Source organism: Chiloscyllium punctatum, chromosome 44 (assembly GCF_047496795.1).
Source record: "Chiloscyllium punctatum isolate Juve2018m chromosome 44, sChiPun1.3, whole genome shotgun sequence".
NCBI lineage: Eukaryota > Metazoa > Chordata > Chondrichthyes > Orectolobiformes > Hemiscylliidae > Chiloscyllium > Chiloscyllium punctatum.
The window spans coordinates 24,017,988-24,033,679 of record NC_092782.1 but is presented as its reverse complement, the minus strand read 5'-3'; the positions used below and the strand labels follow the sequence as shown (position 1 = coordinate 24,033,679).

General features: G+C 38.9%; 1 protein-coding gene across 1 annotated transcript in view; it reads right to left on the bottom strand.

The window, feature by feature from the left end:
* LOC140466799 (uncharacterized) overlaps positions 1 to 4,391 on the bottom strand; it is a 92,834-nt gene extending 88,443 nt beyond the window's left edge. Inside the window, exon 1 of the mRNA XM_072562440.1 lies at positions 4,304 to 4,391. Within this exon, the coding sequence (XP_072418541.1) occupies positions 4,304 to 4,352 (49 nt within the window). The 5' untranslated portion in view covers positions 4,353 to 4,391. The remainder of the gene's footprint in view (positions 1 to 4,303) is intronic.
* Between the last annotated feature and the right edge of the window lie 11,301 nt (positions 4,392 to 15,692).

Below are 15,692 nucleotides of genomic sequence, written 5' to 3'. Positions count from 1 at the left end.
ACCTTCTCAAGGGCAATTAGAGATGGTCAATAAATCCAGCAATGCCCATCCCGTAAACAAATGGAGGTCAGTCTAAATCTATTTTCACAAGAGAAATTAACTGTATCAAAGATAGAATCATTTGTCTGGTGGTACACCATGCCTTTGATTCTAATCTTATTGCCATGTTCCAAACTGAGTAGCATGAACCTTTACAGCTTTTTAGACAGGCAAAGAATTGTAACGCTGCAGATTGTTCTTCGCTGGATTATATTGGCTGTTAACTTTTAAAAATTTCCTTGAATGAGACCTAATGATTAAGTGTCTCATTCCTATAGGTAGGTTATAGTTGAGGCTTACACTCAATTGTTTCCCGAATGCAAGGTGAAGCTATTAATGTTTCAGAGGCCAGTGTACAGCACCAATGTCACAGTGCTCCAGCACACATTAAGTCTGCCTTATCTACATTGTAAGATTAACCTGCTCCAGCTCAGGCTGATGGATACAGATCAGTGCATCAAACTTTGTTCACTGTTCACTAAGGCATTTGAGATACTTTTGAGTGTATTCATGGAATGACTTTGAGAAACAAATGACCCAAATTTGGACTGAATAATTTTGGATTTTTGATCCAAATTCAGATTTAAAGCATCCTAAATTTGGATTTCCTCCAAAGAAAATCTGGTGACATACAGTGCAAATACATTATGGAAATTACACCAACTTAAGTTAAAAAAAAGCTTGGATCCTACAGCAACTTAGTAGCATATCAGCAAGTGACAATTGTTTTGTTCTTTCATGGAAAATGAGTGTGATAGGCAAGGCTAGTATCTATTGCCTAAAATGGCCCTCAACAAGGTGATTATGAGTCACTTTTTTTGAACTATTGCAATGTAAGATAATGCAAAGATTTACATTTTGCATGAGCATTCTGAATTAGTGACATTGATTGAGAATATTTGCCATTGATCACAAGAGCTCACTAATCCCCTGTCACCCTTAAATTGTTTCATTTGCCATTGTGTATCATCTCTTTTGCAGATATGCAATGCTTTAGCTTTATGCAGAGTGGAGATAAGTTATAAAGAACAATTAGTGTTAAGATTTAAGTTGTACAACATATACATAGTTTTATTGATTTTTGAATTTTGAACTAGTGGCTTACAGGTTTTCTGTATACCTCAAGGGGTTTAATGATTAACTTGTAAATATTTCTCTAACAATGGTGAGTTATTTTGAAACACCGTATTATGAACTTCCTGGAGAATAATGGGGGTTTGTTTACATTTGGAGAGTTTACAAGTGAACAAAGTATGCAGTATAGTGTATTAGGCTATCAGAGTGAAGGTTCTCCAGTTTTGTTTTCAGCTTACACATACAGCTTTGAAGAAAACTTTTTATTTTCAGTTTGGGACAGTTTGCAGAAGTCTTGGCCAAAGCTGTACATGCAAAACAATTATTTCTTAAAAAGGAAGTTACTTTAGGATTGGCAAGAAGGACAGTATCTCAGTGTAAGGAGTTTAGTTTAAATGTTCCAGATGAGAAGGGCTTGATTAAAACCCTGAAGCTGAGAAAGTCTAAGATTAGTTGTATCAAAGCTCTTAGGATGGGGAATTGAGGGCACAGTTAAAATTAAGCACTATAACTGTGAAATAGAAAGGAAGTATCTCTGACTACTGTAAAAGAATGCTTTGGGATTATCCAATAATACACCACTATGATCTTAAATAGACATTTATGTCTTTCTTGCATACAGTTATAGACTCACAGAGTCATACAAATGTACAGCATGGAAACAGACCCTTCAGTCCAACTCACCTATGCCGACCAAATATCCTAAACTAATCTAATTTGCCAGCACTTGGCCCATTTCCTTCTAATCCCTTCTTATTCATATATCCATCCAGATGCCTTATAAATGTTGTAATTATACCAGCCTCCACTACTTCCTCTGGTAGCTCATTCCATACACACACCATTCTCTGCATAAAACAGTTGTCCCTTAGAACCCTTCTAAATTTTTCTCCTCTCACCCTAAACCTATACCCTCTAGTTCTGGACTCCTCCACCACAGGGAAGAGACTTTGTCTAGTTATCCTATCCATGCCTCTCATTATTTTATAAACCTCTATCAAGTCACCCCTCAGCCTCCAATGCTTCCCGCAAAACAGCCCCAGCCCTTTCAGCCTCTCCCTATAGCTCAAACCCTCCAGCCCTGGCAACATCCTTGTAAATCTTTTCTGAATCCTTTCAAGTTTCACAACATCCTTCCAATAAGAGGGAGACCAGAATTGCACGCAGTATTCCAAAAGTGGCCTCACCAATGTCCTTAAATTTCTTGAAGAACTTGAGAAAATACTTCAAGGTCAGCAATGCTTTGGTCAGTTGCTATTTCTCACAAAAAGCTAATGTACAGGATAGCACATGTATTCAGATTATTTTTAAAATTGTGATTATGTGACCTTTCTCAATAAAACAATAAAATGAATATAATATGTGTCCATGGGTAATGAATACGCATTTGAGTTCATGCTCAATATCAGAGCCTGACCAAAATATTACACACAACTTAAAGCTGCTACTTTAAAAATAACCTTGCAGCCTTCTGCTGACATTCACACTGCAAGGTCTTTGGGCAGTCAGCCCAGAAACAGAGTTTGGGATCACCAGAAGATAAAATCCACCTTTGGCAGTTGCCTTGCTGACCTTTTCAGATGTACCAATGCCAACTACTGGAAGGTCTGGGAGAAGGAATCAGTGAACAAAAGGATCTGATCATTAGAACCTGGGGATGGTTTGTGCTGTTTTGACAGTCTCCATCTGAGGTTATGACAGGAATTTGCTGGGAAAAGTGCGGAAATCCAATGCCAAAATTGTGCCTTATGGGTCTGACAGAAATTACAGCCAATCCAAATTCCAACAAAACCAATATTTAAACATTTACAACATTTCAACAAAGCATGTTATACTTCTTATTCAGACCTAATAGAAATGCAGGTTTTGGAATAGACATTGTTCAAAGTTAAAAACAAAGGATATTGATATGCGTTCACCATTTTAATTCAGAAGTTTGAATATTAACTTGTATTGATCATTTATATTTTTTCCTTTTAGTCTATCATTTTGGCAAGAATAGGACCTTAAAAATCAAACTTCGGTAGCCTTTCCAATCAGACAACATATTGATTCATTTAATGGATGCAACTGAGATTTTTTTGAATATTAAAATTCACAAAGTTTCTTTCCAGTCTTTACATTAGGTTTATATTAAAAACAACAGACCATAAAGCCATCATTTTGTAAAGTTTTATTAAATAAATTGCTCTATCAAGTCCAGTAAGGGAACACAAGTATGTTTGCATTAAAAATATCTGAAATATATTGGAAAACTTTTTTAAAAATTGGAATATTTAAATACGGTGTACAGACCTGAAATAGACACAATTCAAAGCTTCATTAATGTACCATTGTTAAATAAATCATTTATGTATAGTATAAATATTTACAAGTGTAATATATAGTATTAAAAGGCAACTTCAAGTAATTTTAGTTTCTCAATTATCAAATTTTGCTATCCATTTTGCATTTCACTATTGCATAAGAGCAAAATATATAAATTTCAGAATATACAGCAACAGTCTCTGCAGCACAGTTAATACATGGTTCGCATGTAGATGGAGGAAACACATAGAATCCCTACAGTGCAGAAAGAGGTCATGCAGCCCATAGACTCTGTACTGACCCTCTGAAGAGCATCCTATCCAGACCCCACCCTATTCCCTATTACCCTGCATTTATCATGGCTAATCCACCTAGCCTGCAAATCCCTGTTCACTCTAGGGCAATTTAACATGGCAAGTTCACCTATCCTACACTTTTTTTACTGTGGAGAAAACCAGGGCACTCAGCAGAAACCCATGCAAAGAACATGTAAACTCCACATAGACAGTCATCGAAGGTTGGAATTGTACATATGTCCCTGGGCTGTGAGGCAGCAGTGCTAACCACTGATGCACCATGCCTTAAGAAAATGTATAAATACAAGTAAATTCCTTGTAAAACCCACTAAATATTTGTCCTCAGCTCCATAACTTCAAAATTGCAGACTATTCAATAAAGACCAAATTCCTTATCTAAAATGATGTTTTCACAAACTAATGTATGTATTGATGAAAATATGCCAATTGGCACTAATTATAGTATGATGCATGCAATCACAAACTCACATATGTAATATCAGCAAACACCTACCATACACTGAATTTTTCTTCACTGGACCTCCAGAAGGATTTGTATGGGATCCTGCATGGAAAAGATAGCTTACCTTTGATTTGCATCAGGACCAAAATAACAAGCGATAAAGAGTATTTCATTGCAGATGTTGAAGCTGAGAAATTATCATTCTAATGACTTGCTCCCATTACCTGAGGTTCCTCATTGCAGTCATTTATATTCCTGTGGGTGTTCGCCCAATAGGAAAAGAATGAGGAAGTTAAAAAAAAATACTGATTTTGGAGACTATTTCCATTCTATAGATGTTTTATTGTGGGCAATTAATCATCTACTTGAGATAAACAGGTTTTTAAAAATTTTTAAATGGACTAGGAACCTTAAAGATACATTGTGTAAACACTAAAGATGCAGTTTTGGAATTTGCCTTTGGTAGGGATTGCAGATAATTGTAGGAGTTTCAATGACACACTTAAAATTTAGTGAATGACCTGGAGATTGTTGATTTATTTCCATTCCGACATTGATTATATTTTGGTGATGAAATAATCCATTTATTGCAGTCAATTAAGTTTGCAAGCATCTCTATAATTCCCAGAGTATTGTTGATACATCCTACATACTTGTTTTAGTTTTTCTATTCGGTTTGATTCCAATGTCAACCATCTATCTAAAATATTCATACATGGAGCAGTGCATCCAAGCAGTTAAGTATTAGGTTTTTGTTTGGAAAGTAGTTTTAGGAAATTTTCCTGAAAAATATCAGTTCCAGACTCAAATTGTTTCCAAGTAGATGCTTTGCGGAAGTGTTTTATCTGTAACATTGTGAACATATCAGATTATTGAAGATGATAATGTAACTGTTCTGAGCTCATTTGCCATCTTTTTTCCCTATTTCCTTCATGTATTATTGTCAAAACATGCACAAATGCCAGAATCCTGTTTGTAAGATTCATAGTGGTAGCAAAGGGCAGTAATTTGATTTTTAAGGTTGAAAGCTCAGGTAATCATTAGCGTATCCCATGGTGAATTTGTAAACCTGAATTTTATGGATCATGGACACTTAGTCCCATAATCCTGTTCTTTAATTGAATCATATCACAGTTTTCAATATCTCAACTCCATCTAAATGTTTAGACATTGCAATCGCTAATACTTTGGCTCAACAAACTCTTATCAAACCGTTCATTGATGTCCAGCCGTAAGAATGTTTTGGAAAATAAGAGTTCAAGACTTTCATATCCTTTGTAGGAGAATTGAATTTAGTAAGCTTGTTCATTGTTAAAAGTATTCTAAATCACTCCACTTCAGCAGCTTGCTAATTGGACTTTGCCTTGTAAATGGCTGAACATTTGTCAGCTCGGTCAAGCATTAATTGGTTCTCATGCTGAATCCTGGGATCATTAATTGTGTTACAGGGTCAGGCAACAATCAATTGTACACTGAGTTAAGAGTGTCATTGTGGTCTTGGAAATCCCCTGCCCATATGTAGACCACAAGAAACTACTGGGATGGCAAAAAGCAGAGTTGAGAAAACAAGGATGTCATGATGCAGCAAAAAATTATATCACCTGGACTTCCCACAAGCAAATTGGGAACTTGGAGAAGAAACAGATAAGATGAATACATCAAGGAAGATGCCAGAATGTGAGAGCTTTCTACTGGTCTATAAGTTCAGATACTCAACTACTGTGTGAGTCTACTCCATCACCAGAAGACCGATGACTGAGTGGTACATATAGAGATCTCATGCAATTGTAGAATTTGTATTATGTTTTTTAGGAACAATGAATTATATATTGATTAAACTAATTCACCCTGTGAAGTCTACATTTGCTCCTATGTTGATCGTAATTCTAGTGTCCAAGATCATATGGAGCATGTTGGTCTCTACTTTTGCATGTGAAACCATATCCTTACATCAATAGCTTAGTTCTAATTAGGAATGAATACTCCTAAACTGTGGACTTCACATGAGAAGATATTCTTTTATCTACCCTATCAATTCCTTAAGTTACTTAAGCACTTCATTTGACTTCTCCCCAAAGAATGGATAAAATGAGTCTAGTTAGACAAATAGCAGTATGATTATTGGTGCTGTATGTCTGTTAAATACCAGTGCTTGCGCTGCACATACTCTGGCATTCCCAACTCTTAATATTCCCAACCTTTACCTGTGTTGATTGGACTTTGTCTGTATGGGTTGTTAGTGTAGTCTAATATTTGATCAGATAGAAATGTTTCTGATCAACATAAATTGACCTGAAATGTTGGGCAGAAATTAATATGGTGGATGGGGTCTCTCCTATCAAGCAGGGAATCAACTGGTTTCCGAAGCCCTCCACTGGAGAAGCCTAATTGAAATTAATTGGCCGTCAAGTGCTTGACTGGTCAGTAGCAGACTTTTCCCAGAATTTAGGATCCAGGACAGGTGCTTAACTGGTCAGTAGCAGACTTTTCCCAGGATTTAGGATCCATGACTGATGGCTGCTGCTGGCCCAGAATTATTGAGAGACCTGAGGTCATGGTGAATGAAGGATGGAGTATGCGAGGATAGTGTCACTGGTTAGTGGGACAACAGAAAAAATGAAAGAAGAGGCAGTGGCTATCAGCATGTCACCTTTATAATGTTGGATTCCTTGGTCAGGTACTGAGTGCCTTTCAACATGAAACATTCCTAAAAATGAGCAAATAAATCCAGCAAGTCCATAACTAACTCTCAATCAATCATCGATTTGAGAATAATTGTCATGGATAGGCGACATGTGCTGGTCTTCCCAGTGATACCTACATCCCATGGAAATTTTTAAAAAAGTAATTACTGCACCCTCAGTGGTCTGATCTTGTGGAACAATGTTTTGTATGTCACCTTATCAAGTGCTTTATGGAAATTTAAACTAAATTCATTGCTTCCCCTTAACTAACCTGTTTGTTATTCCTTAAAAAAATGCAAACGTAATTGCCTTTTCATAGATAAATACTTTGACCCTGCCTAAAAAAGATGGCTGTGCCAGCACAGGAGATAGTGTTTGGGCTTATTGGAGCAGTCTACTCCACCCTTTTCCTTATGTACTTTTCATCTTCTCTTTTCTATTTTCTTCATCTTCAAGGCCAGAGCGGTGTTTGCGAGGAAGTGGCTGCAATGTCAGAGATCTGGATTGTGACTCCTTGCGGCAGTGACAGTGCCCATAGCCTGGATGCTAGGCAGTACTGGCCAGTGTGAGACCCCCGGTGACAGTAAGTCCAGAGCTTTGGCGCTTCTCAGTGGCTGGGCCTGGATCAGGACCTCCTGGTGACAGTAGGGCCAGAGCCTGGACTCTTATCGGTGGCTGAATTCAGAGCTGGGCCACCTCGTGATGATAGGCTCAGAGCCGGACTCTTGTCAGTGGCTGGGCCCAGAGCCAGGACTCTGTGGTGTTGGATGGCAGCGGGAGCAGGGTCTTTTGGGACATTGCTTTTTCCAGAGTGGGACTCCGTGAGGACAGGAACATTTTGCAGAGATCCAATTTGAGCAGAAGATGAATTCTTATTTAATGAATTCTTAATTTCTTTTTGGCATTCAAAATGGTACCAGATTGTGACAACAAATCACTTTACATTGTATCGTCAAGATATATGGGCGGCACGGTGGCACAGTGGTTAGCACTGCTGCCTCACAGCGCCTGAGACCCGGGTTCATTTCCCGCCTCAGGCGACTGACTGTGTGGAGTTTGCACGTTCTCCCCGTGTCTGCGTGGGTTTCCTCCGGGTGCTCCGGTTTCCTCCCACAGTCCAAAGATGTGCAGGCCAGGTGAATTGGCCATGCTAAATTGCCCATAGTGTTAGGTAAGGGGTAAATGTAGATGTAGGGGTATGGGTGGGTTACGCTTCGGCGGGGCGGTGTGGACTTGTTGGGCCGAAGGGCCTGTTTCCACACTGTAAAGTAATCTAATCTAATCTAATATGTGACAATTCATTCTTTTTTTAATTTTCCAAGTACTCTGTTATCACATTCCTAATACTAAATAACAACTTTTTTTTAACAATTGGTGTCAGATTAACCAACCACCAGCTCCCTATTCTACTTTCCCTCCCCACTGAATAGAGATATTATTGGTATGTGTGTCACAGTTCAACATGCTGGAACTGTTCTAGAAACTAGAGAATTCTCGGAATCGAAGGAGATACATGCAGTGTTGGTACACTGATTGCTTTGTTTGACCTCGGGAATCTTAAGGCTGTTACTTTCATTAATTTCCCCAGTATTTTCCTTTTATTGTTATTAACTGCTTTAAGATTCTTATTTTCATTACAACTTTCAATTCCACCTTTTCTGGTATGATTTTTATGGAGTCTACTATGAACAAAAAGTATTTGTTCAGTATCTTTTTCAATTGGTTATGCCCTGATATAGTAATGCCTGTCTCTGTTTCTAAAGGCAACTACATTTACTTTTGCTAATCTTGTCATTTTCACACACTTAGGGAAGCTCTTATGATCTGTTTCTGTTTTTCTTGCTCATTCACTCTCACATTTTTTTTTAACCTTGCCATCAATTTCTTAGCTTTCCATTGCTGACATTTTAAAACCTTTCCAATTTAAGTGTTATTACCTTTACACCATTGCAAATTTTTTCATCCAATTTTTTAAACTTTGCTAATTGATCATAATTTTACCGTGTCAACAATGGAGTTTTTATTCCTCAAGGGAATGTTCATCTTTTCTGTGCATGTTTGTTGATTGTGCATTCTCTCACAAACAGAAGTCAAAATGTTGGGCTGGCTTTTCTGTTTCTCTTAACATCTGGCACCAGCAGAGAGTCTTGGCGTAAGTCACATTCCAGTAGCAAACTTTTCATTTCACCCAACACACTGAATGGCTATAAAAACACCTGTCAAGGCAGGGAATTAGGTTTGGACCCTTTCTCATATTGAATTGAAAATTTGCTTGATCTATTTGGAGATCTGGGCATGTGTGCTGTGAAAGATCTATTAGTGAATCCAGTTCACTTGGTATATACATTGGTATGCTACTTCAATACTGTATACTTTCTACTCTGCAAAGAATGGTTATGGGGATGGTTCAAGTGGTCTTCTAACAAATTGTTGAAAGCAACCTGTGAAAATATTGGCACAGTCCTGGACTAACTTCAAAATGATAGTGTCAGCTGACCAAAAGGAACTTTGCAGAAGATGTGTGATGAGTGCACAGCAACACATTGAACTTGTCGTAAGCCAGCTATTACAGGAAAGCCCTGAAAAAATTTATGGTGGGTTAAAGGATCTCTTGATCTTCCTTTCATTGTCTGGGGACAAATTTCAGAAATCTAACTTAAAAACCTATGGAAATGATTCAGGGCAGATAAGATTCCAACTTTTACTCCCTAGGTTGATTAATTACCAAATGTAACAAATATGTCAAATGCAACACTAATTAATTTTTCAAAATCAGTAAAGTAGCCTTAATGATCTGTGGATAGATGTTTTCTTCATTAATCTTGTAGCTTGTTATTTGTTTATTATATTTTTTTTCCAGCCAAAAATCATAATGACTAAAGGTGACCTTGAGTGCTACAGATGATGGCACAAACGGAAATCAAGGAGATTTATGTTGGAACTAGTCATGCATTGAGAGAAAGTCCAGGTAAATTGAATTTTTAGAGATCATTAACTATGAAACTAGATTTAGTTCCTCAACTTATAATTAATTTTCAATTCTTTAATCGCTTGGGCTTAACACGGAAATAAGTCTTATAGTTTATGTGGAAATAACAAAATATAATTTATGACTATAACGAAGATATTTTTGGCAATATGGAAGTCCAGTCATGGTGAAAGATCAACCTCAAGTTTTTTTGACTGTTCTATACCATTCAATTCCTTTTCCATAATCCAAACAATCGATTATGCAGCAGTGAACTGCAGTCATCTTTATTTTTAAATAAAAATCATTTCATAAGTACTTGCAAAAAAACTCCGCGTTAAACCTAAACTAAATATAGGTACTAAATTGCTCTTCGAAGCACACTTAGAATGATTTGATTTATAAGATCCAATTTTGAAGTATAATGTTAAGCAAAGTGTTTCTGTTACTTTTCATGAAGGCTTCAGTGGTATTTAATGCCACAAGATTTATTATTGTAGTTTTTATCAATGTTGGTAAATACAGTTCTTGAAACTATTGGCAATGAATCTGAATTAATATCAACATGGAATTTTGCCTAGCACAACTTCTGCAAATTTTCTTCTGTAGTTGTACAATCAAACAAATAGTTTCAAAGTCTCCAATCTGCTGTACCTACACGTCTCTTGATGCAAAAAAACAGAAATTGCTGGAAAACCTCAACAGGTTTGGCAGCATCTGTGGAGAGAAAGTACAGTTAACCTTTCGAGTTGAATGACCCTTCCTCAGAACTAATGGTTCCTGGGAAAATATTAGTTTATATGCAGAAGATTAGGATGGGGGGAGGTGCAGTAAACAATACGTAAGGATAGAACCCAAAGAGAGAAAAGAACAGTTGGACAGACAAAGGAATAGATATCCATCTGGCTAGGACGGTGAATAACTATTAATGGGAACTGTTAGTCGTTAATAATGGATTGTGTGTATTAGCAGTTTATGTGAAAACAAGGCCTGGTGTGTGGGGTCTGGGGTAAGTACATTGAAGAGCTCAAGCCCCAGAGTTGTTGAACTCGATTTAAGTCCGGAAGCCTGTAGATTTTCCAAGTGGAAAATAAGGTGCTGTTCTTCAAGCTTACGCTGTGCTTTGCTGGAGCACTGAAGCAAGCCTGAGACAGAAATGTTGGCCAGTGAGCAGGGTGATATGTTAAAGTGGCAGGCAACTGAAAGCTCAGGCTGTTTAGGACAGAAGAATGTGTTCTGCGAAGTGGTCACTGAGTGTACGCTTCGTTTCCCCAGTGTAGAGGAGACCATATTGTGAAAAGCGAATGCAGTAGACTAGATTGGTTGAAATGCAGGTAAAGCGACGCTTGACTTGGAAAGTATGTTTGGGCCCTTGGATACTGAGGAGGGAGGAAGTAAACAGGCAGGTGTTCTACCTTCTATCGTTTTTGGGGAAGGTGCCGTGGGGCTGTGCAGGATTGTTAGGAGTGAAGGAAGAGTGGATGAGGGTATCCACGAGGGGCCAGTCCCTGTGGAAGGTTAACAAGGGAGTGGAGAGAAATATGTGTTTGATGGTGGCATCTCACTTGAGGTGCAGAGATGGCAGCTAATGATCCTCTGGATGTTGATGCTGGTGGGACAGTAGGTAAGGACAAAGGTTACCTTATTGCTGTTGCGTGAGGGAAGAGAGGGGGGTGAGGGCTGAAGTGCAGGGGATGGGTCAGACTCAGCTGAGAGCCCTGTCAACAATGGTGCTGAGGAATCCTTGGTTGAGGAAGAAGGTAGACATTTTGGAAGACCCCTTGTCAAATTTGGCATCATTGGAACAGATACCTACTTGTTATCCTTTGTCTGTCCAACTGTTCTTTTGTCTCTTTGGGCTGTATCTCAACCTATTGTTTACTCCTTACCCAAGCCACCCACACTATGTTCTGCAGAAACTGATATTTTCCTAACTACCTTCAGTTCTGAGGAAGGGTCAGAACTCGGATTTCTCTCTACACACACTGCCAGACCTGCTGAGCTTTTCCAACAAATTCTGTTTTTGTTTCTGGTTTACAGCATGTGCAGTTTTGGTTTTTACATCTCTTGATGCATCTGTTTCTCTTTGTCCATGCTTAGCCCTTTGCGATTCTCTCTGGTTCCTTCCTCACTCCTGCTAATATAATCCCTGCTGAAAGTAATATCAATCGATCCTGGTGGGGAGCTCAGCTTGATAGATGGGAAGTTTTCTTTTTGTTTACCATGAATGCCAGTCTCTGAACGATTTCACAAGATGCTGCCAGTGGACTTTTACCGAAAGAACATATATGTTTCTTACACAAAAGAAGAACACAAACTATAATAGACTATATTAGAACTATTGGAGCCATCTCATTCCAAACATCAGCAAGAAATGTTTATCGTTTTTATCCCAGATAACCTGATAGCCATTCAGACCTGTGAAGAGTATCTCATATCTCCATGAATAAAATTCTCACCCACTTTACCAGGATTAATTGTGCTGTAAAGGGGCAATGATGTAATTTCTATTAGCAGCTTTCAGGACATAATTTTTATTGTAAGAAGCAGAGAGCAAGACTGTTTCTAACTGGCTCTGTTAGACCAGAATATACCAGTATGTTAAATGATTCTCATACAATTGTTATCCTTCACATCAATGTTAGAGAAGTAGGAATACCACACAGGAAAACCCAATATAGGTGGAAATGTGTTAATTAGTACAGCGATACAGGAATATAGTGAAAAGTATGCAAAATTGCCATTCCTGGCACCATCTTAGTTACAAAAATGCGAAGGTACAAAATCTTAGGTATAAAGTAGAAAATAACGAAATGAGTGAAATGTTCAACCTTACCTTTTCATTACCATTTCTTTCATCATTAATTGGCCTGTGCTGGTAGTTCAGAGAGTGCATACATCTAGTTTTCTGACTGAAATTATATTTCTTATTTTGAACTGACTACTGGCACACAGAGTAAGGGGATATTTGGTGTAAGTAACATACATAGAACATTGAAGAGTACAGCACAGTACAGGCCATTCGGCCCTCGATGTTGTGTTGACCTTTTCTCTTACTCTAAGATCAAACTGACCTACATACCCATCATTTCACTATCATCCATGTGCCTTATCCAAGTGTCCCTAATGTATCTACTACCACTGCTGGCAGTGTATTCCATGCACCCACCATACTCTGTGTAAAGAACCGAACTCTGACATCCCCCCTAACTCTTTCTCCAATCACCTTAAAATTATGCCCCAGCAAGATAGCCATTTCCGTCCTTGGAAAAAGTCTCTGATTATCCATTTTATCAATGCCTCATCATCTTGTACACCTCTAAGAAGTCACTTCTCATCCTTCTTCGCTCCAATGAGAAAAGCGTTAGATCCCTCAAACCTTCTTCATAAGACATCCAGTCCAGGCAGCATCCTGGTAAATCGCCTCTGCAACCTCTTTAAAGCTTCCACATCCTTCCTATAATGAGGTAACTGGAACTGAACACAATGTTCCAAGTGTATCCTAACCAGAGCTTTATAGGAATGCAGCATAACCTCGTGGCTCTTAAACTCACTCCCCCACTAATGAAAGCCAATACAACAAAAGTGTTCTTAACAACCCCATTAACTTGATGACAACTTTGAGGGATTTATGGATATGGACCACAAGATCCCTCTGTTCCTCCACACTGCCAAATTCTTGCCTTTAACCCTGTAATCTGCATTCAAATTTGACCTTCCACAATGAATTACTTCACATATTTCCAGGTTGAACTCCATCTTCCACTTCTCAGGCCAGTTCTGCTTCCTGTCAATGTCTTGCTGCAACCTACAACAGTCCTCCACACTATTCATAACTCCACCAACCATCATGTCATCGACAAACTTCCTAACCCACCATTCCACTTCCTCATCCAGGTCATTTATAAAATCACAAAGAGCAGAGGTTCCAGAACTGATTCCTGTGGAACACCACTGGTCACCAAGCTCCAGGCTGGTTACTTTCCATCTACTATCACCCTCTGTCTTCTACAGGTCAGCCAATTCTGTATCCAGAATAGCTAGCTTTCTCTGTACCCCATGCCTCCTTACTTTCTTAATGAGTCTGCCATGGAGAACCTTATCAAATGTCTTGCTAAAATCCATGTACACCACATCCATTGTGCCACCTTCATCAATGTGTTTTGTCACATCCTCAAAGAATTCAATAAGACTTGTGAGGCATGACCTGCTCCTCAAAAAGCCATGCTGACTATCTTTAATCAAACTATGATTTTCCAAATAATCATAAATGCTGTGTCTCAGACTCCTCTCCAATAATTTGCCCACCACAGATGTAAGATGACTGGTCTGTAATTCCCTTTCTTGAACAAGGGAATAATATTTGCCACGCTCCAAACATCTAGTACTACTCCTGTAGACAATGAGGATGCAAAGATTATCACCAAAGGCGCAGCAATCTCTTCCCTCGCTTCCCCTAGTCTCCTTGTGTATATCCGTCTGGTCCAGGGAACTTATCTATTCTCATGAGTTTCAAAATTTTCATCACATCCTCTTTCTTAACATTGACATGTTCAAGTATATCAGCCTGTTTCATGTTATCCTCATAAACAGCAATGTCCTGCTTAGTACTGAATACTGAAACAAAATATTCATTAAGGACCTGTCCTACCTCCTCCAACTCCAGGCACAAGTTCCCTCCACTATCCCTGATTGGCCCTACCCTCACTCTGGCTATTCTTTTGTTCCTTACATAAGTGTAGAATGCCTGGGGATTTTCCTTAATCCTACCCATCAAGGATTTTTCATGCCTCCTCTAGCTCTCCTAAGTCCATTCTTCAGTTCCTTCCTGGCTACCTTGTAACTCTCTAAAATCCTGGTTAATCCTTGCCTCCTTAACCTTAAGTAAGCTTCCTTCTACCTCTTTCCAAGGTGTTCCACATCTCTGGTTCTTTCACCCTACCATCCCTTCCTTGCCTCAATGGGACAGACCTATCCACCACTTGCAGCAAGTGCTCCACATTTCTGTCATGCATTTCCCTGAGAATATCTGTTCTCAATTTATGCTCCACAGTTCCTGCTTAATAGCATTGTAATTCTCCCTCCCCCAATTAAATACTTTCCCATACCATCTGCTTCTATTCCTCGCCATCACTATAGTAAAAGTCAGGGAGTTGTGATCATTATCAGCACAATGTTCTCCCACTGAGAGATATGACACCTGACCTGATTTGTTGTCAAGCATCAAATCCAATATGGCCTCCCCTCTAGTCAGCCTATCTACATATTGAGTCAGGAATCCTCCTGGACACACCTGACAAAATTTGCTCCATCAAAACTATTTGCACTAAGGAGGTTCCAATCAATATTAGGGAAGTTGAAGTCACTCATAACAACAACCGTGTTACTTCTGCACCCTTCCAAAATCTGCCTCCTAATCTGCTCCTCTGTATCTCTGTTACTATTGGGGGGGGGAGACAATAAAGTGACTGCTCCTTTTCTGTTTCTGACTTCCACCTACTGACTTAGTGGACAAACCCTCCTAAACGACCTCCCTTTCTGCAATTGTGATACGATCTTTCATTAGCAATGCCACTCCTCCACCTCTTTTACCTCCCTCTCTATTCACTTTGAAACATCTAAACTCCAGAACATCCCAATAACCATTCCTACCCTGTGGTATCCAAGTCTCTGTACTGGCCATAGCATCGTAGCTCCAAGTACTGATCCACGCTCTAAGTTCATCACCCATACACCCTGAGAGGCTTGGAATTAGATTAAATTCCTTACAGTGTAGAAACAGGCCCTTCGGCCCAACAAGTCCACACCGAACCTCTGAAGAGTAACCCCCCCAGACCCATCTCCCCACATTTATCCCTGAC